The 24,677-nt window shown below is 34.3% G+C and overlaps 5 protein-coding genes, 1 long non-coding RNA gene and 1 other non-coding gene across 7 annotated transcripts; 4 read left to right on the forward strand and 3 right to left on the reverse strand.

Moving 5' to 3' along the window:
* The first annotated feature begins 4,537 nt into the window (after positions 1–4,537).
* On the forward strand, positions 4,538–6,199 carry LOC108856689 (probable N-acetylglucosaminyl-phosphatidylinositol de-N-acetylase). The gene is given in 10 exon segments (XM_056985812.1): positions 4,538–4,544; positions 4,636–4,696; positions 4,810–4,880; positions 5,088–5,152; positions 5,241–5,285; positions 5,364–5,444; positions 5,533–5,600; positions 5,698–5,746; positions 5,847–6,001; positions 6,092–6,199. Coding segments are annotated over 10 exon segments (672 nt in total). The 3' UTR covers positions 6,162–6,199.
* A 64-nt stretch (positions 6,200–6,263) lies between these two features.
* Positions 6,264–8,821, reverse strand: LOC108856688 (phenylalanine--tRNA ligase, chloroplastic/mitochondrial). Its single transcript, XM_018630550.2, has 10 exons — positions 8,441–8,821; positions 8,140–8,333; positions 7,834–8,040; positions 7,620–7,737; positions 7,355–7,431; positions 7,077–7,256; positions 6,948–6,992; positions 6,741–6,845; positions 6,508–6,621; positions 6,264–6,434 (listed from the first exon to the last, which is right to left on the reverse strand). Exons 1-10 carry the CDS (start codon positions 8,646–8,648, stop codon positions 6,384–6,386), a joined length of 1,299 nt encoding a protein of 432 aa, XP_018486052.1. The 5' UTR covers positions 8,649–8,821; the 3' UTR covers positions 6,264–6,383.
* A 308-nt stretch (positions 8,822–9,129) lies between these two features.
* Positions 9,130–9,200, forward strand: TRNAG-GCC (transfer RNA glycine (anticodon GCC)). Its single transcript has one exon. It is a non-coding gene; the product is annotated as a tRNA-Gly (tRNA).
* Positions 9,201–9,310: 110 nt separating this feature from the next.
* On the reverse strand, positions 9,311–11,066 carry LOC108857554 (bet1-like SNARE 1-1). The gene is made up of 5 exons (XM_018631542.2): positions 10,860–11,066; positions 10,069–10,216; positions 9,824–9,880; positions 9,673–9,732; positions 9,311–9,589 (listed from the first exon to the last, which is right to left on the reverse strand). Exons 1-5 carry the CDS (start codon positions 10,871–10,873, stop codon positions 9,500–9,502), a joined length of 369 nt encoding a protein of 122 aa, XP_018487044.1. The 5' UTR covers positions 10,874–11,066; the 3' UTR covers positions 9,311–9,499.
* A 241-nt stretch (positions 11,067–11,307) lies between these two features.
* LOC108857454 (deoxyhypusine hydroxylase) lies at positions 11,308–13,325 on the forward strand. Its single transcript, XM_057010771.1, has 7 exons — positions 11,308–11,590; positions 11,827–11,964; positions 12,055–12,292; positions 12,382–12,520; positions 12,724–12,850; positions 12,928–13,046; positions 13,131–13,325. The coding sequence occupies exons 1-7, from the start codon at positions 11,419–11,421 to the stop codon at positions 13,161–13,163; spliced, it is 966 nt and encodes a 321-aa protein (XP_056866751.1). The 5' UTR covers positions 11,308–11,418; the 3' UTR covers positions 13,164–13,325.
* A 1,050-nt stretch (positions 13,326–14,375) lies between these two features.
* On the reverse strand, positions 14,376–15,574 carry LOC108860740 (LOB domain-containing protein 29-like). Its single transcript, XM_018634590.2, has 2 exons — positions 15,098–15,574; positions 14,376–14,974 (listed from the first exon to the last, which is right to left on the reverse strand). Exons 1-2 carry the CDS (start codon positions 15,386–15,388, stop codon positions 14,597–14,599), a joined length of 669 nt encoding a protein of 222 aa, XP_018490092.1. The 5' UTR covers positions 15,389–15,574; the 3' UTR covers positions 14,376–14,596.
* A 4,153-nt stretch (positions 15,575–19,727) lies between these two features.
* LOC130512841 (uncharacterized) lies at positions 19,728–20,803 on the forward strand. The gene is made up of 3 exons (XR_008946447.1): positions 19,728–19,921; positions 20,180–20,297; positions 20,378–20,803. It is a non-coding gene; the product is annotated as an uncharacterized LOC130512841 (long non-coding RNA).
* Positions 20,804–24,677: the final 3,874 nt, after the last annotated feature.

Consider the following 24,677-nt stretch of genomic DNA (forward strand, 5'->3'; position numbering starts at 1 on the left):
TAGAGAGAGAGAGGGGATGCATGAGATAAGATAATTTTATAATAGAAAAAATCTAAAATTAATTTGTATATGGATTCGATCTCAAAGGGTTTATATCTCTGAGTGGGGTCACATGGGGAGGGATAGAGATCAGACAGCTATGAAACAGCTGTTTGGGAAGAGAAAAAAAAAGCTTGAGGTCTTAAGAGAAAATGGAGAATCAGGCAGCACGTGCTCTTGGTGAACCCCTCCTCCCTCAATTTGTTTGCTTAATTATTTAGAAAAGTTATTAAAAAGTTTTATAGAAAATTATATAGAAAATGTATAAGACATATAATAGTATCCTATCCTTTGGGAACATTCTTATGGTTTCTCTCTTCCAAATGCTCCAGCTTATCGCTCCTGCTTCCTCCGCCTTGGTTCCTGGCTGTCCGCCGATGTCACACTTGATTGAATGCTACCGGATGCTCGTATCTACCGGAGGAAAACCAAAATGGTCAACTGGTCCATGCAAAGTATTTTCCATACAGTTAAATCGAGCTTGAAGCTGTAATATGTTTACAACATTAGCCTTAAATACGGTTACATCAATTGTACGCTATGTATGTTCGAATGCTACCAAGTGCAACTTTCATAAACTACAACTTATATCTCTTAGTAAATGCTTTTTTTTTTTGATAAAAAATCTCTTGGTAAATGTTAAAATGCAACTTTATATTGTTGTTTAGTCTAACGCACAATTTTACATTAGCTTTGGTAAGACAGTGTTTATGGACATTGATGAGTTGATAGCATAGGAGTGACCACTATATCAAATTGACAAATAAGAATAGTCCAGTACCATTAATACAGTTCTCTTTCTGTCCTTCACATGTACAATTTATTACATATATATAGAAGCATGTATATATGTAAAATTAGCTGCCCTTACTATAAGCAATCAAATAACAAGAAAACCAATCATCACTATATAAATTTATAACAGTGCAAAGCTAATTCAAGGGAGAAAGAATTGCAATAAAATACAAAGGAAATGGAAATAATGAATTAAGTGGGAGGCTGAGAGTAGTGGAAGAGTGGAGCGATTGAGATAGATGAGCTGTAGAAAGAGCAAAAGAAAAGGAGAAGTGAAGAAGGGAACCATGTTCATATGTCAGAACATGTGCTTTGTTTTTTATTTATTTATTTTGATATTGTATTTTGTACATATATGTTTTGCTATTATATTTTGCGACTTGTGAGACCTCTCCTAAAATGTTCTTTGTCCCCAAACCAAGGCCCCCATGTAGGCCAATCCTTGTATTCGTTGTTTTAGGAAAACAGGAGAGAATTTAACGGAGTGAATTCACTTTGTTTTTATTGATAACAAAATAGAGAAATCTTTAAGAAATTATATACTTGTATCATCAGATAAGTTGTTAATGATATATTTAAAAAAAAAACAAATTATGTATGAGAAAGCCATGTTCAAAAAGGATACATGAGGAACTTGGTTGGATATATCTCTGATTTTTTCCAAGACCAGTTTTTTTAAGCTTTAGTAGCATTTCACTGTTGCAATAAATTAAGTTCTATATTATGTATGTGTATATCTATATAGCTATTATGTATTTGCTAATATAAAAGTAGTTATTAGAACATTTTGATTATAATCTTAAACATTTTTAGCGTTTTATGATTACTGTAAATACATACTGTATTCTTTTAGTTCTAAAATATTATTGGCGCAACTATCTATTGCTTCAATGTTTCAGTATATATATACATATATGTCACATATAATTCATTATTTTTATCTTACCCTCTTTACTTAAAACAACCCAAACATTAGTGGTTGTCTTCTAACAAAGTATTTTAGGAATATCCTCTCTAAGTTCCTACATAAGACCAGTCTTCAAATTTCTACAACAAGCCCGGCAACAACAATAACAGCATTGAGCGAGAAGTTGAAGGAATTGTAATTAAAGTTAATCAAATTGTTGGACGAAGAATGGTTTTATAGGCAACTTTGACCACGAAGTTAAAAAGGTAAAAGTAACAATACCAAGAAAAATCTTCCTCAAAAAAAGAAAAACAATACCAAGAAAAAGTCAAGAGTGTGGGTAAAATTGTTATTTTGAAGTGTATACTCGAATTCAGAATCCATTTGATGAGGCAAATCCTTATAAAAACCCTCTTATGGTTCGAAAAAAGTTTTCATATAAAAAGCAAAAGTGAAAAATATACAATGAAATAAATAATGTAGTAGGAGTTGTGATGTTTGCAACTTCTTCATAAATGTATAATATTGAAAGTGGTTTGCCTGTGAATACAAACATGTTCATGCAAGTGTGCTTCCATGTGCTTCTCCTCTCATTCTCAATCCACCCAATTCTGCTTCACATGTGCATACATGTATATAATATATATGTGATAGTGTAATGGGGAAGGAATAATGTATATATATATATGTACATCTCTATTTTTGTTCCATGCATATATAAATGCATATTGTGAATATACTTTCTCCGTTTCAAAATAATTTGTATTTTAGAGTTTTCATACTTACTAAGAAAACACATAAATTTTGACAATAAATGTATTATTTTGTGTTTAGTTATTTCTTATGATTTTTACCCAACCAAAATTCAGTAAACACAATTAATATCTTTGAAGTTTACAATTTACCATTACTACATACATTGAAAATGTAAAATATAAATCTTTTAAAAGTAATTTTTTTAAAAAACATGGATCATTATGAAACGGAAGAAGTAGTATATATTATCGCTTACCACCCATAAATATTTCTTTAAATATTAGTAGTATTTGTGATATTTAATAACACAATTCGATACTTAAATTATTAAATACTCCTAATAAAAATTATAGTTGGTTTTAACAAAAAAAATTATAGCTGGTATTTAAAACGTAGTATTTACATTCTCCATGAAATTATACTCAATCAAGTAACTTATTCACATTTATTTAGACGAATATAAGCTAAAATAAAATGGTTGGACATGAAAGCAAGAGATTATCTCCAAGTATTATGGAGAAATGGTAATATAAGTAGGTGCACAATTTTCAAAAATACATTCAGCTTAATAAAATCTTGAGACCAGAAAAATGATTGACATTGAGAATCGGAATATCTGACACGACAAATCAAATGTGACAGATTATTAGATTAGTACTACTATAGGTTTAAGGCTTCATGGTACCGAATTGTTTTTCCATAAAGAAGCTAATTCGAGGTTTATTTAGTAAAATGGTAACTAAGTTATCTCTTTTTTTATAAATGTAAATGGTGAAGACATCCTAGCTGGTCTTTCATCTAAAATTATCAGAAGTGAACCGAATATAATAAAAATAAAACAGGTTTATGTGATAAATTATAAGTAGAAAAAATGTAGAAATCAACTCCAGCCCATAATGTTATTATAAGAAAAGAAAAACATACGAAATCTTCCGTAACGATTCGTACATGTTTTCACTGTCATATACGGTCATCAATCACAAACTGCAAGTCTTGCACATTTTCCCGATCCAAGCCCTATTTATTTACTCTCAAAATCGTCAATTTTATAATATGTGATTGATTATATATGTCCTCACTCGTTTCATTTAAATGATCTGTAATGTCTCTACGATTATTTCTTTTGTTTGTTTTTGAGGTGACTATATCGATCTGCGATTCATAATATCTGACAGTAACGAACATACGTACATGGTAAAAAAGTTTTTAATACTGTTTTGTGCTAGCTCGTACCGACCTATCGTGTGATGATATATACCAATTTTTTTTTTTGTTTGAGAAAGATATATACCAAAGTTATTCACACGGAAACTACGCGGTCACGTAAATAGAATATAATAAAGAGAGATGAAAAGCATATATAGAGTTTTAATAATAGTTTTAATAATAGTTCAACTTGTGACTAATGATTATGCATGTTACCGTGTTTTGGTGCAATGAAAAAAGCTTGATCTGAATGAATAATTATAACAAAAAGCAGTTTGTATAAATATATACATATATAATAAGGTGGGAGGGAGCATAAGTAACGTGAAGGCAGTTTGATCTGTCGGGAATTTTTTTATACTTTATGGTCCTAATGGAAATTATATAAAGTAAAAGTAGTTTTAACTTAAAGCTAAACTCGTGATCACATTATCATTTCGAACAATATTCCGTGTCTGAACTTAAACGCAATGGCAACACACAATACTGAGTGACTCGACATGACGCAATAATTTGGGCCGTAAATAGGCCTTTTAAAAGCCCAATCCTACAACCTTCTTCCTTCTCAGTTTAGTCTCGTTACACCGTTGCGTTGCCGTGGAACAGCCTCGACGCTGTCATAATCTCTTGCACCAGGTTCGGTAGGTTTTAAAGTTGCAGTCTTTCGTAGATGAGACTGTTCGAAGACATGAGTATGTTCGTGTTTGTATTGATTCTTGTTGTCAGATATGGCCTGGCTTGTGGCTGCTCTTTCTCTGATCGTTATCTGGATCGCTTCTATATGCAAGATATTTTATGGAGCAACATGTAGTTCAGAAGCTGCGGTTCTTGATGATGGCAAGTAGCTGCAAGATGGCATTTTAACTTTTTTTTTTTTAATGCTTACTGTCATTCTTCAGAACTTGATGATATCTCATTGTCTTGGACTTCAGGTGAAACCCATCACAAGAAAAATGTGTTGTTCGTCATAGCACATCCTGATGATGAGTCAATGTAAGATTCTGGAATGCATCAACTTATCTCTTTCCCTCTTGTTGATACCTAATGAAATGCTGAAGATTAGTTATTTGTGTTAAGACTGAGAGATTAGTCTTTCTTATTGACAGGTTCTTTTCTCCAACGATAAACTACTTAACTGCCAATGCCTACAACATTCACATCCTATGCTTGTCCACTGGTAATATGCCTTATCATATATACTCTCTAGATTGGTGTGTGCGTATTACTTTTCTGTTCAAAGTTGTGGAATCCAAATGGTCAGAAAGCTTGTAGGACCAACATAAGTTCGAATTGCATGTTTATCCAGAGAGTATACATTGATGGGATCTGAGGAGTTTTCTTATTTCATTTTTGGGGATGAAAGATGAATTTATTGTGGTTTCAGGTAACGCTGATGGAATGGGAAGCATAAGGAAAGAAGAGCTGCATCAGGCTTGTGCAGTGCTCAGGGTAAATCCAACGTGTCTAAGAAAGGATATATATATGATTATTATCTTCTTGTTATTGTAGTGAGGAACGTGTTAACGTGATGATTTAGGTTCCTCTTCAACAGTTAAAGATGGTGGACCATCCAAATTTACAGGTTAGTGCTATTATATCTCTTCATTCACCATCTCATTTTTGACGGCGCTGAGTATATTGTATACCCTCACTCTCTCAGGATGGCTTTGCGCAAGTATGGAGCCATGATTTGTTAACAGAAATCATCGGTAAAGAAGTCAATAATCACGATATTCACACGGTATATAGATAAAAAATACTCATCAAGATAATACACTTCTAATTTTAGATGATACTTCTCCATCTGATTCTTCATGTACTTCTTTCAGATTATAACATTCGATAACTACGGTGTTTCTGGTCATTGTAATCACCGTGATGTGCACCGTGGAGTAGTGTACGTTAAAGTCTTAAAGACTTCTTTTAACCTCTTAGTCATGAAACCGCAAAATCCTTAACCTCATCTCTGACTCACTGTTTTGTTGTACCTACAGAACGTTCTTGCAGAGTAATTCAGAAAGAAATATCAAAGCTTGGGAACTTGTAAGTCTTTAGAACTTTATATTTATTTTTGGAACTAATTAGCGTAGATAAGCTCCTTTTGATTATGAACTTGATTCAAATTACTATTATGTGCATCAAGGTAAGCCTTAACATCTTTCGCAAGTAGTGTGGACCTATCGACATTTGGCTGTCAATCTTGTCAGCCAAACTACATGGGAGTAAGGTAATCGTGACAAACGAGCAGCCTTTGAAAAGCTTTGAAGCAATGGCACAACATTTAAGCCAGTGGGTTTGGTATGTATCTTTTATCTCTCTGACCATGATACATGTTAAAGTATATGATAACAACTGTAAAGTGAATCCCTGTTGTGTTTGAATGTGCAGGTTTAGAAAGCTTTTCGTTTCCTTCTCAAGTTATACATACACGAATACACTTCAGAAAATCAACCCTTGAGAGTCAGATCTTTGAGAGGGGCACCTTGCTTGCGGACAACATTCTTTTTTTTTTTTTCTGAAAACAGAAGTTGTATCTTGTAATGTTGGATCATTGATACAATTCATGGAAAATGCACATATATTTTTATTCGATGTAATGAAATTCTTCCAATGTAACAAAAATATTATAGGAAATACAAAATGTTAAAACACGAAATGTTCATCATCTTCTCCAGCAACTCTACCTTAGTTCAACATTTAGCTTTCTTTGCACCTCATCACGCACCTTACTCTGTGTATTGGAAATATACCATTTCAAAACAGTTTAACAAGTAACAAAGGAGAAGCAAAAAAAGTGATTTTACCTGCAGATCATTGACCTCCTCGTCTGTAAGAGAGCGCTCCATGGAACGGAAAACAATTCTGTAACAGTGACTCGTCATCCCTTTCTTATTGGTGAAACTGTCGATTAACTTCACCTGTGAATTAAATAATAAAAAGGGTATATAAACAATCACTCCAAAGAACATGATGTTACAAGTGAAGTTAGTATTAGTATTTTTTCCCCAACAAAATCAAAAGAAAAGGTGATATGTACCTCTTCAACAAGATCCCCAGCGATTCCTCTCACAACTTCACAAAAGTTATTCTCTGTGAATGATTCACTGATCCAGAAACTGATGTCCTTGTAACAAGGCGGATACTGCAGAACAGTGTACATGAATTGAGTCTTGGGAGTGATTACTCATTCGTCCACGAGACGTGATGAACATGAAGAAGCAAAAAAAAAAAAGCTTTGTTATACCTTTGAGAATGGCTTGAACTTGACTCCAAGCTCTCCTTCTTTAAACTGCACGTAACATCAAAATGTTTTGAGACGATGAGATTCATTCACCATATCAAAATATTATAAGTTGTCAAACCAAGTAATCACCTGGGAAGTAAACCGTTCATCATCAGACCAGAAAAGTCTTATATCAGGGATGTCAAACAAAACCATAGCAAGTCGTTCCAGTCCAAGTCCAAAGGCCCAAGCAACATTGTTTTCTAATCCACTCTGCTTCAGAATTCGTTGCTCCGTCACCCCACAGCCCAAAACTTCCAACCAGTCTTCCTGCATCAAGAACCAGATAAAAAGCTTGTTATATAAGAAACTGTGCTAAGATTGCTAAGCCAAACACAAAACTTCTGTTTTAGGGAAGGAAGACTTACCTTAAAATATATCTCAAGCTCGAAAGATGGTTCTGTAAATGGAAAGTATGTATCAACCCATCTCATCTCCACACCACCTGGCAGCAAAAGAAGGTTTACAATTAAAGAGTATATAGACTCACAAGCTTGTTCTATGTAAAACTGTTTCATCTAAATATCTGCATCTTCATTTTTAAGTTGATGTAGCAATCATCCTACAAACTCTCATGTTTTACAAAAACAAGTAATGCGAATCATCTAGAGATTATAAATAGTTGAAAATTACCAAACAAGTGACGTGCCAAACCCTCTAGACATTTCTTCAAATCCTCAGCTGCATATAACGTGGAATCCTTGCCAGACTCCTTCCAGTGCTCAGGAGAGAAAACACAAAAGCCTTCCATCTGTATTACATAATAAAGAAAAACATAAACACATGATGTCGAGCAAAAGGCCAAAGTAAAAAAGAAAAAAAAAGGAGCTCCAGAATACAACAGCACCTGATGGAAAACCGGATAATGAGTAGAGTCAATAGAATCTCTACGGTAAACATCACCAGTAACAAGGAAACGTCTACGACCTTCCCTCAAAAGCTCAGCCTGGTGAGCACTCGTATGACATCTCAAAACAGTTTGGGAGTCAACATAGTACGTGTCGTTGAGGCTTCTGCTAACATGATCAGCAGGGACCAGGACATCATCAAAGTTCTAGCACCAAACAAACAAAAGGAAAGTTACTCAACACTAATAGGAGAAAGAAAGAAAGAAAGGAAAGATACAATCTTGGAAGGTGGGAAAGGACTTTACTTGCTTGGTGGTAACAATAGGGGAAAGATCTTCAAACTTGTCAAACTGTTTATCGTAATTGGAATCGAAGTAGTCGTAGATAGCATTCTTTAAGATACCAATAGGATGCTTATCACGTCTGTGTAGCTGCATCCCGAGTTTGGAGAAGATCGAGTCTGGTACATTGTTCGTAGGATCATCATCTCTCACCACCTCTGCAAAATTCACAGTGTATTTTTTCAAAAGATGATAACTTTCAGTTTCTTCAAGAAAGACAAAACTAAATCCGACAGCTGTTCTGTGATGTAAGACAAACACGAACCGTTTCTAGCGATGGTGACGCCGCCGATATCGACGGCGGAGACGATGGGGAAACGCCGCTTCTTCGTTTTGGGGAGAGGGGAAGAGTGGAGAGCGTTTGAGGAGAAGGAGGAAGAAGAAGCGAAAGAGAAGCGTTTGAGTCCATTGCTAGAGAGGATGGAGACGGAAGCTCGGGTGAAGATGGTGGACTGAACTGAGAAAATGGTCATGGCGTCGTCTTGAGTTTAGTAACAAACGCAGTCGATGAAGAGGGATGAGAGGAGACAGGAGACTCCGATGACGAGAATCGCGGTGGCGACTGGTGGCTGCGAAAGATAAAGAGAAGGAAAGTCACCGGTGACGTGCCGTAAGAGTAGTATCAGTATTCAGTAGGGCTGGAAATGGATTGAATTCGGTAATTTACTACTATACCCCTTTCTCCAGATCACATGTTTAGTAAATTGCAAAGTTGAACCCGTATTTTTTCCATAATCATGTATTGAACCTTTCAAATTTTAGTAAAGTCACGACCACGCAACAGAGTCTTTGTCTTGCTGCTGCTCAAGAGCCAACCAAATGGTTAGAAACCACTGTGCTAGAATGCCTAGATCCATGAATGAAATAATTGACACTACAGTATTGAATTGATCTTCCATCCTATCTAATGGTGAAGACAAAACAATATGAAGTTAGTTAACATACATTCAACAAGCACCAGTGGTCTAGTGGTAGAATAGTACCCTGCCACGGTACAGACCCGGGTTCGATTCCCGGCTGGTGCATCAAAATGTTTTTTTGCCATCTGGAGTAAATTTGCTTTATTGTGCTTTTTTTTTCAATGCCTTGATGCTCGTTACCGATCATATTGAAGGAGTCAAAACAGTGTATAAAATCCATAGCATGAAAACTTTTATAAGTTATTGCGAATTTTTGTCATTTATATCTGAAGCACTTGATCACGCTGTAACACTAGGTGCATATCACATTCATTCATTACACTGACAGAGATTGAAGGAGCCAACAGAGAGCATGAAAATATGATATGGATGGATTGTTTCAGAGTACTCTGGTTTTGCCAATTTCAACGGGTAAGATAGTAAATGACTAGAAATAAACCCACGAATGCTGCGACGAGTGTCAGCATTCTTCTGCTTGATTTGGTCTCAAAAACCTGCAAGAAATTCCAATTCAACAGATCAGAGACAATTTTTCAACACATAAGTGAAGAAGCTAAGGGGTAAAGGGAAACTTTACAGTTTTAAACCGGTCCATGGTTCCTGAGAGAATTCCCCTTGATGAATCCATATCATTACCCTACAAATATTATTAGAAACCTTGCAAAATGTTCAGTAACAATGGTATCTCTCTGAGCCAAAAGTAGGAAGAAAAGTTGGGGGAAATATACCATTCTGTCAAGCATGCGGTTATGAGTATCCACCTCTTCGTTGATATCGCCAGAAAGCTGTTCATGAAAAAGAGGCAAATCAGAATCATATAGAGTCCAACTACATGCAAATAATGTTGGAACTATAGGAACTTGTCTCAAATGTATTGCATTAAGTACGGTACTAGTACGTTTAACTACTCAGCTTTGTTCCTCAAGGGTTGATGTGACATCACACAAAAGTGAATCATAAGAAACAAGCTTACTCGTTTTAAGAGAACGACTCTGTCTTGTAATCCTTCCAAGGCACGCTCATTCTCATGCTCATTGATTTCATGAGAGTAAGAAGAAGCAGCTCTGATTCCTCCCTCTTCGATTCCATCAAAGAGAGAACTTCTTCCACCACGAGGCTCCCTGCGAAAAAAAAAAACAAAATTTAGACTAATCTTCCACCAGATGGACGAATACATAACCCATAGCAACTAATATCTAAAGAGAAAAGCTTATGCAAACCACCACATGGTAAGGCTATGTGTGTTCATGGAACACCACTTACAGCAGCCAATTCCAGATTCAGATTTTGAGAATATTAGAAGTGAATAACTAGAAGAGGAACTGGGACTGATCTACCGAGTAATATTCACTGCTGCTTCAGATCCTCACTATGAACCCTAATATACGAATCACAGAGCTAAGTGAAAGCATACATGATCATCAGACTCGATAGATCATCAAATCGAATGGATCTAAACCTTATAGGATTCATCAATCAATCGAATTATCGATCTAGCTCAAGGTTTCCTCAGATTTTCCAGATAAAACCTGGATCTACGTTTTGAGGAATCACCAAACACAGCTCCGATTCAGCCAATTCCAGATTCAGATTTTGAATATTCTAAAGCGAATTCTAAACTAGACGAACTGGAATCGATCAACAGTCCTACACCTGTATATTCTCTGCTTCTTCAGATTCGTAAGATGAAGAACACTAATCTACAAATGAAATCATATATGATCAATCAGACTCGCGAGATCATCAAATCGAATGGAATCTAACCTTCTAGGATTCATAGCTCAATCAAATTCTCGATTTGGCTTCAAAGTTCCTCGGACGTTTCCAGATTTCACCTCCTGGATGGATCTACGGTTCGCGAACGCGAATTTATCCCTTAAGCAAACGACACTCAACAGAGCGACGACAAGTGTTATCCCTCACGCTAAGTAACTGATATGATTAACTTCGTGTATGGGGGAGGACTAGAAGCTATGGGGTGAAATTACAATTATAAGATTAATAGTGGAGCAGACGATAAATTGTGTTTGTTTATGTCTACATAAATTACAATCCGCACGGCCCATTAATCTAAGGCCAATATGATTCAAAGCCCAGGAACGAAACAAAATGCACAATTGACAGAAAACTATGTGGTCAATTTGAAATTATAAAATTATTGTAGGTGTAAATAATCAATTTAGTTATTATCAAGATAGGTCCCTGTTTTGTACTACTTTTCACGGCTCGCGGATTCTCTCCTCTTGTATACAAAAACGCTAGTCGTCGTCGGCTCTGTAACTCCCGTCGTCGACCCAATACGCCGTTGAAGCTAATTTAAGTGATGGAACCTAACGGGTCAGCTTCATCGACTGAAAACGGCGTCGTAAATGACGTGGAGAAGTTTCTCTGCGAGCGATTGGTGGACCAGTCGCAGCCCATCTCGGAGCGGTTCAGAGCTCTCTTCTCTCTTCGCAACTTGAAAGGCCCTGGACCTCGCAACGCTCTAATCCTCGGTTAGTTCAATCTCTGCTTCTCTCGAACCAAAAAAAAGTTTGTTACTTTGGTCTTTGCGTAGAATATTTGAGATATGGATCAATGTGTAGTTTATTATCAAAATAAAAGGATGGATTTTTTAAGTGGTAGTGTGGACTCTCTTGTATTGAATATGCAAATAGCATTTTAAAGTTTCAAGCTTTGGTTCATGATGATGTGGTTGTCATTTCTTTTTTTTTATTTCCTGCTCCTCCAGCGTCCAGAGACGAATCAAACTTGTTGGCGCATGAAGCTGCGTTTGCGTTGGGACAGATGCAAGATGCTGAAGCCGTTCCTGCTCTAGAGTCTGTTCTTAATGATATGTCTTTGCATCCTATAGTACGCCATGAGTTGAGTAGTCTAGTTGATTAAAGTCAAATTCCTATTTCTTCTGTATAAATATATGGTTTTTTAAATTTTTTTTGTTTAATATAACAACAGGCAGCAGAAGCTCTTGGAGCTATTGGTTTAGCGGGAAATGCTGAGATTTTGAAGAAGAGCTTGGTTTTGGATCCAGCTCAGGAGGTTAGGGAAACGTGTGAGTTAGCTCTCAAAAGGATTGAAGAGTTGAGTAATGTTGATGCGGAGAAGGAGAAGGAGTTAGACACGACAGAGAGATCACCTTTCATGTCTGTTGACCCTGCGGCTCCAGCTGCTGCTTTCTCTTCTGTACAGCAATTGAGGTTCTTCTAAACTTGACCAACTCAAAAAAACTTCTAGATGATTTTCTCAGTTTGTGACAGGTTATTGGATTAAGATCATTGAATTACAGGGAAATTCTTCTGGATGAAACAAAAGGCATGTATGAGAGATATGCTGCTCTCTTTGCTCTAAGGAATCATGGTGGAGAGGATGCTGTTTCTGCCATAGTTGATTCATTGAGTGCTAATAGTGCCCTTCTACGTCACGAGGTTTGTCAAGTGTTTTTTCGTTTGATGCCTTACATTTTGGTCATTGTTTTCGTTTGAGGGCTTAATTTTTAAAGGTGCTCATGAACTTGCATAAGTATGTGTGTGTGTGTGTGTGTTTGTTTAAGAGCTTTTATCTTGAACCTTTGCTTCATTGTTCTCCAAAACGAAATTGACTTCACTGTTGCTGATATCAATTTGTATAGGTAGCTTATGTCTTGGGGCAACTGCAAAACAAAGCTGCATTAGCTACTCTAAGCAAAATACTTAGAGATGTGAACGAGCATCCCATGGTCAGACATGAGGCTGCAGAAGCACTTGGTTCTATTGCAGGTATTTTTCCATTTTTTAACGATCACAACTTGGATGTCTTTACTTACTCTCTCTTCAATTGTATTGGCTATTTTCAGATGAGCAGAGCATCGCATTGCTACAAGAGTTCTCAAGGGACCCTGAACCGATTGTTTCTCAAAGCTGTGAAGTTGCATTGAGCATGTTGGAATTTGAAAATTCTGGCAAATCATTCGAGGTAAAAGTCTTTGATCTCAGATTCTTGCCCCTATTGATTGCCTTGGGTGAATCTGTAATGAGAAACCCTTTTTTCTTTTTGCAGTTCTTTTTCACTCAAGACCCACTTGTTCACTAAGAATGCTCAAGGATCATAACCATTCTTCTATCATTTACCAACGAAGGAACACAAACTTTTCCTTTTTAAAGCTGAATGTTCACTAAGAATGCTCAAGGATCATAAGTTCATAACCATTCTTCTATCATTTACCAACGAAGGAATACAAACTTTTTTTTTAAAGCTGAATGTTTATTAAGCCACCAAGGCAAAGGGTCCCACAAAGTATAAAACCCAAACAATACGAAATAAACACACCAGTAGGCATGGAAAGAGGAACTTGACTCCAAAAGATAGAGAAAGGTTAGAGAAAACAGGATAATGCAGCACACGTAGTTACATCAGAAGTAAAAGAGCACACATGGATAGACAGAACAAAAATTTGAATAGACTTTTCAGACAACCAAACAAACAAACGTTAGCAAATAATTATCGTCAGGGCCAAAATATTTGTTAGTACCTATTCTGAAAACAAAAAAATAAAAAATATTAGATTGACAAGTGTGTAGGGATGGCAATCTAGGAAATCACTTGAAGTGTGATTATATAATATTGGAAATCAAATGATCAAAAGAAAACCGCAATAATGTTTTGGAAAATAAACTAAACCCATCGATGTGCTATGTCTACAAACTTGATGATAATGATGAGAAATATCATTTCTAGAACATCAATAAAAGTATGTATTGGAAAAAAACAACAACAAAACATACAAATTAGTCTGATAAGAACTTTCTGTCAAATGTCAGGCAAATCTAATCTATCATGAGCTTTAAAATATCAATCATACCGAGCATAGTATATATATAACAAGATTATCTGCCGACAATTTGAAGAGTATCCAACTATATAAAAAAATTCAGGGATATTATATGATTTGAAAGTTTAAAGAGAAATTAGATCATATAACACTTTGCATTTGTAAGAAATCAAAAACCAGAATTGGCTGACCTAATTAAGAGCATGTGGTGCTTAGCTTTATGCCCGAAAAAATGTAAAAAAAAAATAAAATCCCAGATTATTTACCCAAAATGATCCAAACCCGCTTTCTCCGATGAAGGATAGACAGCAAGGTCCACTGGTCCAGTGTACTAGACTGTACGTACAAGCAAAATCTAAAGAATAAAGACAAACAGTCTATTATATAACTAAAAGATTTGTGTCTTTTTAGGTTCAGATCGTGACAAGTTTGGGATGATATCGAGACGATTAGCACAATGATCAACGTATATATACTCTAAAAGCATCTTGAGGATATGAATATATATGATCTTTACATATTTCTAGGGCATCTAGTGTTCTTTATTTATGATTACAAAGCCGGTTCTTGGAGCTAGGCAACATCAACAATCCACACTAAAACCATCAAAAAGTCTTGACACATATATAAGGTATGTATATATTCTATATATATGAGATATTGATAAGAAACAACCCATGTTCCAATAGAGCCATCACGAGAACGATATGTAGCCAAAATTTGCTGACTGGAGCTCTTTGAGATGATCTTGATTGAAAGTGTTCAACTGTTGTTCTAATTCTGGGTAGATAGAGAATTCTCCAAAGCTGGAGGAGTTCTCGCTGAGGTAACTATTAGCCGTCGCATTCCCGTGCTGACCGGTCCCTAAGCTTCCGATTTGGTTAACTAGATGGGTCTGATCATGATGATGATAAATATCTTGATGTTCTCGATGATCATGATGATAAGAAGTAGTCTTAGTAGTGTCTCCATGAAAGCAACTAGGGTTTCCTGATGATGGTGAATCAGCAAACATCATGCTTTGTGCGGCTTGTTGCTTTAGAATCTCAAGCTGTGCTTGTAGATTCACAACCTATACCCAATAAAAATAAACAATTACAAACAAAATCCGTGGCGAAAATATTTTTATATTTTGGTTATATATATGTTTATGTAGATAGGGAAGATCATGATTAGGGTTTCCCAAAGAAAGTACCTGCTGCTGGAGAGCAAATATATGAGAGACGCAGCCATAGATGGGATCTTGAAGCCTAGCTTGAGCTTCGTAAGAGATTGTAATGGCTGCTTCGCAGCGGTCGCTAGTGGGAAGCTGAGAGAGCAATTTAGAAGCATTACTAGCTCCAAAAACCTTGTGAATGGCTGCAAAGTGTGAAGCTCCTTGTTCATGACAAAAGTATGGAGCAAACACACATCCCTTTGCACATTTTCTCCTGAGGAACTTACAAGCTCCGCAAGGAGAGCCAGAGCTAGAGCTAGAGCTACTCATGATATGATGGTGTTGGTGAGAATTCTTGATTTTGAAGGTTGAAATTAACCTTGGGATTAATTGTGTGTTTATTGCTATTGAATTAGGTTTTTGTTTTCACCTTGATCCGTATAGCTTTAAGGAGAGAAATTTTATAAACAAGGCCAAAGGTGAAGAAGAAGGTGGGTTACATATAATATCCATTTGTTAATTACATTTTGTCTGCTTAATGGCCTACACTAATTACTCATATTTATAATCATTCCTTTTGCCATTAGTACAATTTTGGTTTTCTTGTTCAATAAATTGACAATCCTTTTGGATTTTTGTATGCATTAAAAAGGAGAGATTCATTATTTTTAAAATTAAGAGAAAAGCAGCCTATTTATATCAAAAATATATATACCAAAAAGATATTGCATAGTAGAATGGACGTGCACATCTCTACTAAACCAATTTGATTTAAACATAAAGCAAAAATAGAAAACAAATTAACTACACAATTAGACATTCTAACCAAACAACTGTTCTAACATTTGAGAAGATATATTTATGTTGAAGCAAACATTAGTCAATCTGTTGCTGGTGAAGATCGTCTCCTCTGATTAAGTAAACCTTAACACTGCAAAAAGGGTTAGTTAGCAAGGAAAATGATCAACGTTATTAGAAATTATGATAAGGAAAATTTATCACAATCAGTTCTGGAAAAGAATTGTATTTATATGATAGTTTTTGATAGATAGGGTTGCAAATTGCAATATTCTGTCAAGACATTATTTTTATAGTTAAACCAAACATGCTGGTATTATTTATTTCAAATCCCTGCATATACAAAATTCAATAGTGTACAAATAAATCATCATACTCATTCGCTGATATCTCAAAATGTTTCATAAATACAGTTACAAGAGTGTTTTTAAGAAATTGTGCTTAAACACATTAAAAATGACAAACAAGATGTTAAATTACTGCATACTTACATTCAGTTTTGTTTATTTCACAACTTAACTTTAAGAATGATCAAATATAAAAACGAACGTTTTTATTGTTTAAGTTAATGAGTGTCTAACGTTCTAATTGCATTTAAAAAAAATTCTACATGCTCTTGGTAGTATAATGGTTAGAGCTCCAATATCAGCTCATACTTCAATTATCCAAGAGGCTACTGTAATCATGGAAAAAAAAAATTCTAATACCAATAGGCAATAACGAATATCCATTAGTGAATAATATAGTATTATGTGTACATACAGATACGTACTCTAATTGTGGACCTGTTCGGCTGTGCCAATCCACAGTATTCACCAACATTCTTACAAATTACAATAATATATAGGCTATTCCTCAGGTTTATCGATCTAGCTATGATCCTAATTTATATTTTCTAGGGATCCATTAACTTAAAAACCTATGCTAGATCGTGTTTATCCACATGCGTTAAACACTCGGTTTTATAAATAAATAATATGGTTGCATAATGTGAGCCAACGTATCTTATACTGTATAAAAAATAAGCATACTTAACTGTGTTTTCTGTTTTTTGTTGATCTATCATTTTTGCTTCCAATTAAACTAAGTCGTTCATCTAACTTAACAACCCATGCTCTAGTAAGTTTGATTGGATTTGTTGTGTCATTCCGTTAAGAATTTTGAACTTCATATAAGAGATATCCTACTATAAGAGAGTACCAAAAATACATATACTTGTGTTTAAGAAAAATATTTTTCTATATTGGCAAGGACTTCATTCTTTCTTAACATATTTTATCAAAAAGGACTTTGTTCTGATTTTTTTTGAGAAAAATTGAAAAGAAAATGTGCCAACCATAGAGACAATGGACGCAACATATTGGGTATATGATACGTTGAACAAGAGGGTCACGGTTGTCGAGCAATATCGAGAATTTAAATCTAAACCTTAAAATAATAATTCAATTTTGGTTTTTAAAAAGAATAATTTACGTTAAGTTTTTTAAAGCCTCAAAGAGAAATCACAACTGTTGGAATTGTGTAAACATGATAAAATCAAACTAATTGTAGGCTAAATTTCATTAAGAACGGAATAAATATATTTGGTTAATATATGTTTGCTTATGTAATTTAAATATACGGGTCGTGACTAGTGAGGCCTCTCGGTGTAGCGAAAGGACTTCATTTTGTTTTGTTTCTTTCTTCGATCCTTATGCACGTATAACTTTGTTTAAACTTTATAAGGAAACAATTAGACAGAACAAAAACCTGATTAAGTCATCTTCTAATTTATTTAAGACACAAGGATAACTTGTCAGCACTATATGTTTAAGCAGACAACGTTTCATGTTCTCGCGCAACATTTTTGCTCGCTTTTGGTCAAACAATAGGAAAAAAACATTTTGTTTGCTTTCTCAATTTTATAATTATATGTATGTCTAACCTTATTTTTATTAACTAGATGAATCCTAAAATCTGATAGTACTAGTTACAATTAGGTAAACGCGTCGTTTTACTAATTTTTGGTGTGATCCCTTGAAAACTACCAATTCAACAACGAAATTTATATTGAACATATCTTACCAAGTTGAATTTTATCGAGTAGTAATTCTTGGAGATTAATCAGTGTCATAAGCGGATTCATATATTCGAGCCATTCTCTAATTAATATAGAGGATTAATAAGGTAAAATAGAATATCTGTTATGAAACCCAAGTTATAATTTTGTTATACAGTAATACATTTTGCGTCTGCCAATGCAAATTTTAAAGTTTTTAGAATGCCTTCTTTAGAGTTTGAAAAATTGCAAGACACTACTTGAACGGTCGGTGTATATCTAATTCACAAATAGCGATTAGACTAACCCTTTTCAAAAAAAAATAGCGATTAGACTCACTGAACGATGACTATGACTGTTAGCAGTTATTAATAACCATCGATTTTTTTTTATAACCACCGAATTTAGATGAAATTTTATGGTTGCCCAAAAAAAAAACCACCGAATTTAGATGCATGCATTATGCATAGATGACACAATGTAGTAGCAGTAATATAATGAATATCTAAACGCCGGTGAATTATAAATATAGCTTATTTGTAATCTTTGGAAGAAACCAGGTGCTCCATGCACACGTACAGTAGTCGTATTGTTGGCTAAAGTGCCCAGACTTGAGGAAGTTTAATGATTTGATTTCTTAATGGTGAAATGTTGAAATGTTGAAAAAGAACAGGCAACTGAAAGTGTGAAACTGTGTGAATATCCCGAAAGAGAGTTAAAGAGGTCGAAAAAGAGCTTGCAGTCTCAGGTTACGCATATGAATTTGTCAGAAATATTAGACCTTTGCCAAAAAAGAAATATTAGAAGACCGATCATATTTAAATTATAGCATATTTTTTTAAAATATGTATATTGATATAGTCCCAACACTTTAAATTATTATTTCTATTTTTATCTTAAATAAATAATTTAATAGTAGTTAAAATTATGTTACTTTTATTTGTATATAAATCTATGCATTCTACTATATAATAACCGTTTTCGAATACTTCGAGATCGGTATTAACTGTGACTTTTTATTTTCTTTCTTGTTCTTTTGAATAGCAATTTTAAAATTCAAAATTATCTTTTTGATGTTTTTGTTATTTTTTGCTAATCGTTTTATCACAAATACATCGAGTTTATTTTTGGTTGTAGCCGTTTGAGCTAATTGGATTTAAGTATTTGGTGTTCAGAATTATATAATAATTTAGTATTTAAATTTTGTTTTTGTCAGTTAATTATAATAAAACCAAAAGTAACCAATAATGTTTATAAGTTGATACAGTCTTTAGAAAATGTTTGTTTAGTCTCTAGCATATAGTATATGCTATATAGAGTTACTCCACCAACAGCGTCTCTCTTCCTCTGATTACGCCTCCCTTTCCTCTGGCCACCAGGTTCCCCGCTTTTTTATCACCCTTTGATCTGAGGAAATCTGTTTCCCTTTTGATTTGATAAGTTGTCTATGATTGAAGAATCCCTTTTCTGGTCTTTGCTTTCTACGCTACTTCATTGCATAAAGTCTTTGTCTTTTTCCTCGAGTTAGGTCTTGCCTGAACTCAACGTATTAATATTATTTCGCACATTATAAGACCTATTAACTTAAATTTTGTTGTTCACGGGTTCAGTTGCAAAATTACTTCTTTTTTATAAAAAGAACTCTCTTTTTTGTATAAAGTGTTTGCATTGTACTGTTAAGAAGAACCAGAGCCCTTGCTTAGACCATGTGTGAATGAAATCAAATATCAACCAAAGTTCTCTGTAGCTTTTGTTCCATGTCATCAGAAATTAGCCTATTATCTCTGTTTTGTGGCAACCAATGTGTTTTTTTTTTGATGATTTTGTAGTCTCTTCAGAGGAGTCAAAAGATCGGAGATGCCAACCGAGCCATCGTCCGCGAGTCCCGTCACTGGCACGACGTCTTCGGGTCAGCTATCTTTGTGATCCACCTCATATGCTTAGGCTTCGTGCTCGCGGTGCTTGGACTCAACATGTTTACTTGCATCATGTATTGGCATATAAGGTGATTTGGACATTCTAATTAGGTAAATGTAACATTTATATTTGTTATGTTTTATGATCTATTGATTTCATTTTATGTTCTTTTATTAAAGAAGAGTGATAGAGCAATGAATAACCTTTTAGATATTGTAAGCTTTCGTTGTACAGTAGTGCAGTACTTTTGCTTATACAAACATGTATTCACATTGCTGATAAGCTTTGGAGTAATTCAGGAATTCAGAAATAAATACAGTAGAGGTGAGTTTTTATATTTCCTGAATCTATTTATTTTAATTTACTAGAGAAAGCGCGGGCAAGGCATAACGGAATATTGCTGGAAAACGCCACTACGATGATCTCTAGATTGACGGTTGGCTTTATATTGATTACCCTTCAGATATTTACATCATCGCTCATCGGGTAAGTATGAAAAGGATTCTACCATGTTCCTCTGATTAGATTAATCTAAACTCCTTTGTGTTGACCTCCTCTGATGGTAGAAACGCTGACACCAAAGAAGTTGCTTATTCTAGCTCTTCAGGAAGCTGAGAGAAATGGAAATAGCATATATATTATCTGCCTTATCCGTGAGTACAATTATTCCTTCCACTCAAGCCCTTTGATTAGTGTTCCGGATTAGTCTGGGGCTTTATTTAACTGCTACTGGTTACAATATGAACCTTTGTGTCCATGTATGTGAAATAACTACTGCCCAACCCTTCCTTTGTTTAGTCATGTGTTCTCCACAGTACAAATGTTGTGAAATAGATGTTCCCATTATCGAGGAGATACGCCATACATGTTCCACCTATCTGTTATGCTTCCATCGTGGCATTAGTTTGTTTTGTTTCCATGATAAGGTGGCTAAGATTTGATGCTTTTTGATCAGGTGGCTAATTGATGCTCACTGCAGGTTTCAACTGAATGATCACTTTGGTTTACCCCAAAAGAGAGGGACTAGCTTAACTTTTTCATTGAGTGTTATCATCATTAAGCCTTGCGTTACAGGTCAGACCCATCGAATATGCTCCCTGTTTTATAAGTACCACACTGTGCTCTTTGGTGTCTGGAGGAAAAAAATCTGCTCTCAGGTATAAATAGATATATGGATTATGTTGCCATTTAAAACAGAATTCATATAGTTCTAAGCACACAAATGCATATGCTAATTTGAAGGTTCATCGCAATTGAACTCTTAAATGTCTGAGAGGTTCTCTATAGTTCCATCGTCAGGCTTCCCAAGTTTAATCTTTCTCCAAGTTATAAGTATTTTTCCCTATTACAGTTTTAAATTCCACTCTCTTTTTATCTATGTAGTAGCATATTGAAAACCTTATGTGATAAGAATCTATCATTCTCAGAATTCAAAAAGTTTCCATATGGCGGAAGGGATGTAACACTTCTGAAGTCATTTGAGTTCCAGGACCTTTAATCACGTGGTCAGTCGTTACCGTTTCAATTTCAACAGTGGTCACTCCACTTTGGGTCAGCTTGCACTCAATTACATGCCAGTTAAGTTCAAGTTTCTTGAGCAAGAGCGTGCACTCGAACAGCACCTCTCAATTTAGTTATAGAGATCCTGAAATGGAGTGAGGAGACAACAAATATTTGCGTGAGTGTATACTCTATGTACAGCACTTATCAAGTTCTTCTCAAATCAGTGTATTCAAATTAAAAACAAGTCTAATGTAAATAGTCACCATTATCTGAACTGGTGATTTCTACATATTGATCTTAATTGATTGAGATTCAGTTCACAGCATTCATTTCTTTTTTTTGAACTTGACCATTGCAGCTATTTGCAACTAAACCATGACTTGAACCCCTCTTAATCATCAACTGTTCTCATTTTTTCATTTTTGACTAATCGACTGTTCTATAATGAACGCTGACATCATTTTAACAATTATGTCTCTTGTGGGATCACCGGGACAATATTGACTGCCTCACTCCACCAGAAATCTAATGTTCCTCCAGTCTGTGAAACAAAACAACCCATCCTTTGTAAGTTTAACAAAAACAATAAAAAATTAAAGTTAATTAGAAGTAAGAAAAAAAAAACTAATCTTCAAATGACTGAAATTTAACGGAAATATAAATCAATGAAGCTATATCAAATTTGAATGTGATATTAATTCAAAACAGTAAATGTTTTTACTAAAAATGAAAATATGAAAATAATGGTTTTAGATTATAATTTTGGACCGAAAATTTTCAGCTGCATTAATTCAGATAATAATGGTAAAATTAAATATTATTTAATGGTAAAAGTTTTTAGCTAATCATGAATCATGTTCTCTGTTTATCAAACTTTCTAAGATACTGAACAATTCCACCTTCCATAGCTGCTTTTGAACTTAAATCTTAAGCTTTGCTGACTTTTTGATAGTCTTGATAAGCTTATGAAGTTAAAAGGAAACACACAAATGCAATATTTCCTTATATAATCTAATGATTTCAACACCTGCTTTAGTATGATAACTTTTATTTTAAGCAAACAATATAAGAAAAACCCGAGAGGGTTGAGAACCAACGTACAATTTTATTTTCCGAAGCACTTATAAACAACTCATATGACAATGGCGTGGGAGTTTTTTACAATACAATGTTTACTAGAATACCAAAACTGTTAAAATTATTTCAAAATTAATAACCCGCCCGTAGGGCGGGCCGATTCTAGTTCTACTATATAATAACCGTTTTCGAATACTTCGAGATCGGTATTAACTGTGACTTTTTATTTTCTTTCTTGTTCTTTTGAATAGCAATTTTAAAATTCAAAATTATCTTTTTGATGTTTTTGTTATTTTTTGCTAATCGTTTTATCACAAATACATCGAGTTTATTTTTGGTTGTAGCCGTTTGAGCTAATTGGATTTAAGTATTTGGTGTTCAGAATTATATAATAATTTAGTATTTAAATTTTGTTTTTGTCAGTTAATTATAATAAAACCAAAAGTAACCAATAATGTTTATAAGTTGATACAGTCTTTAGAAAATGTTTGTTTAGTCTCTAGCATATAGTATATGCTATATACTAGTAACCACTACAAACCCTTAGGTTTATAAAATAGTGTTGCATCAAGAAAGTAAACAAAAAAAGAAGGTACGCGTCGACGAGAAAGGCCAAACCTATCGGCGCACGGGTGTACTGTACTACTGTTCTTTTTATAAGATGAATCGTTAATATATTTTGCGGGTCCTACTTTGACTATTTGTCCACGTCATACGCTTCCCTTTAACAACTCATCGTCCATCTAATTTTCACTTTACAATCATCATCACTACTCCATCTATTTATGCGTTCGTAAAATCCTTATCGGTCTTAGTTAAGCCTCAATATATAAAAGTTAAAGAACCACTTATCTATAGTTCTATTATCCAAAGTTTTTCTTTTTCCTAAAAATTATTTATTCAAATTTATCGAACGCATTTTCTGAACGTAATCTTGTCTTGATGATACTCCTAAACAATACAACTGGTTACAGAATAGTCGTTGTTCAATTTGACAATTAAAATTGCATTACTTTGAGGTTCATATTTCACACAAGATACACAGGCATACAGCTAATGATACAAATAGATTATTAATTTACTTAGCCTCATTATGTAAATCATACAAACTAAAGAGCGCATCTTTCGTTTGAGCTTAATATGCACATATGCACATAATGACATGACTTGTGGGTAAAATTCATGTTAGACTACAAATGTCTATTTATTTTTGTTTTGAGTATAGAAATAAAATGTTGGAAAATGATGCTGACCCATCTGAACGTGACGAGAGTCAACCCGACAACATATGACCTAACGTGGGTCCATCACACGTGTTTGGAATTTCACTGGATTCATATACTATTAAGACTTCAAGATTTAAACTACGACATGCCAGCGAGATAAACACATAAATCCACACCTATGATTTTGTAATAGATTTTTTTCTATTCGGTACGAATTTTATAAGATAGGTTATAGATACTGTATATTTATATTTGGTACTTAGTATGATCTCTATATATCTTTTCTGCGAGTGCGTTCATTTGATATGTACAATCATAATACGTGCAGGTACTTGCGCGCACACATACAAATAAAACTAGCATTTTATTATATAAACTAAAAAACTACCAAAAAATTGTATATTTCTTTTCCATACACCATACTCCAACAAACAAGAAACAATCAGTTAATGATATATAATCTTACACATATTAGATTATTTACGTTAGTTTCCTGTCTTCGAAAATAATATATATATATATATAATATATATATATATATATATATATATATATACCAATAGCAATAAGCCTAGTTTAAACTAAGAGCATATAGTCCAATAATATTTTTTTTGTGGGTACAGAAAATGTATGCGTAAAAATTAAGCTTCAAAATTTCACTACTTACTAAATTTCTTGTGTTTTTTCGTGGCGTTTGTAGACATAGATGAAAAAACAAATACTTTGTTTGCCATTTTTCGAAAGATTACTATAGGTTTCCAGACATGATTTATCACAGTTAAAACAGTTATTCCAAAACTAAGTTAAAAGGTGTATATATACCTTTTTTTATAACCCGGGGTATCCGGCAGGCCGATTCCCAATCTACCGACTAAATTTCTTAAAAGTACTGTCCATCGGTGTCAAATAGATCTGATTATTCGTAATATGAATTAAATACCTATATTTTTTGACCACACAAACGGATAAATCTAAGTTTGATGGGTTTTGAATCTAAGGTGCTTAATATCTTTCTAAATTCGCCGTACCATTCGGTCATGTTTGTGTGGTTTATATATAT

This window comes from Raphanus sativus, chromosome 5 (assembly GCF_000801105.2).
Source record: "Raphanus sativus cultivar WK10039 chromosome 5, ASM80110v3, whole genome shotgun sequence".
NCBI classification, from domain to species: domain Eukaryota; kingdom Viridiplantae; phylum Streptophyta; class Magnoliopsida; order Brassicales; family Brassicaceae; genus Raphanus; species Raphanus sativus.

Coding starts and splice junctions, on each gene's coding strand:
- LOC108856688 (XM_018630550.2), bottom strand. CDS start 8,648: ATGACCATTTTCTCAGTTCAGTCCACCATCTTCACCCGAGCTTCCGTC. Junction 6,993..7,076: donor ATGAACGGTTTACTTCCCAG/GTGATTACTTGG, acceptor TGTTACGTGCAG/TTTAAAGAAGGAGAGCTTGG. Junction 6,435..6,507: donor AGGAGGTCAATGATCTGCAG/GTAAAATCACTT, acceptor TCCAATACACAG/AGTAAGGTGCGTGATGAGGT.
- LOC108857554 (XM_018631542.2), bottom strand. Junction 9,881..10,068: donor GAGTCGTTCTCTTAAAACGA/GTAAGCTTGTTT, acceptor TTTCATGAACAG/CTTTCTGGCGATATCAACGA. Junction 9,590..9,672: donor CCATGGACCGGTTTAAAACT/GTAAAGTTTCCC, acceptor AATTTCTTGCAG/GTTTTTGAGACCAAATCAAG.
- LOC108857454 (XM_057010771.1), top strand. CDS start 11,419: ATGGAACCTAACGGGTCAGCTTCATCGACTGAAAACGGCGTCGTAAAT. Junction 12,521..12,723: donor GTGCCCTTCTACGTCACGAG/GTTTGTCAAGTG, acceptor CAATTTGTATAG/GTAGCTTATGTCTTGGGGCA. Junction 12,851..12,927: donor AGCACTTGGTTCTATTGCAG/GTATTTTTCCAT, acceptor GGCTATTTTCAG/ATGAGCAGAGCATCGCATTG.
- LOC108860740 (XM_018634590.2), bottom strand. CDS start 15,388: ATGAGTAGCTCTAGCTCTAGCTCTGGCTCTCCTTGCGGAGCTTGTAAG. Junction 14,975..15,097: donor TATTTGCTCTCCAGCAGCAG/GTACTTTCTTTG, acceptor TATTGGGTATAG/GTTGTGAATCTACAAGCACA.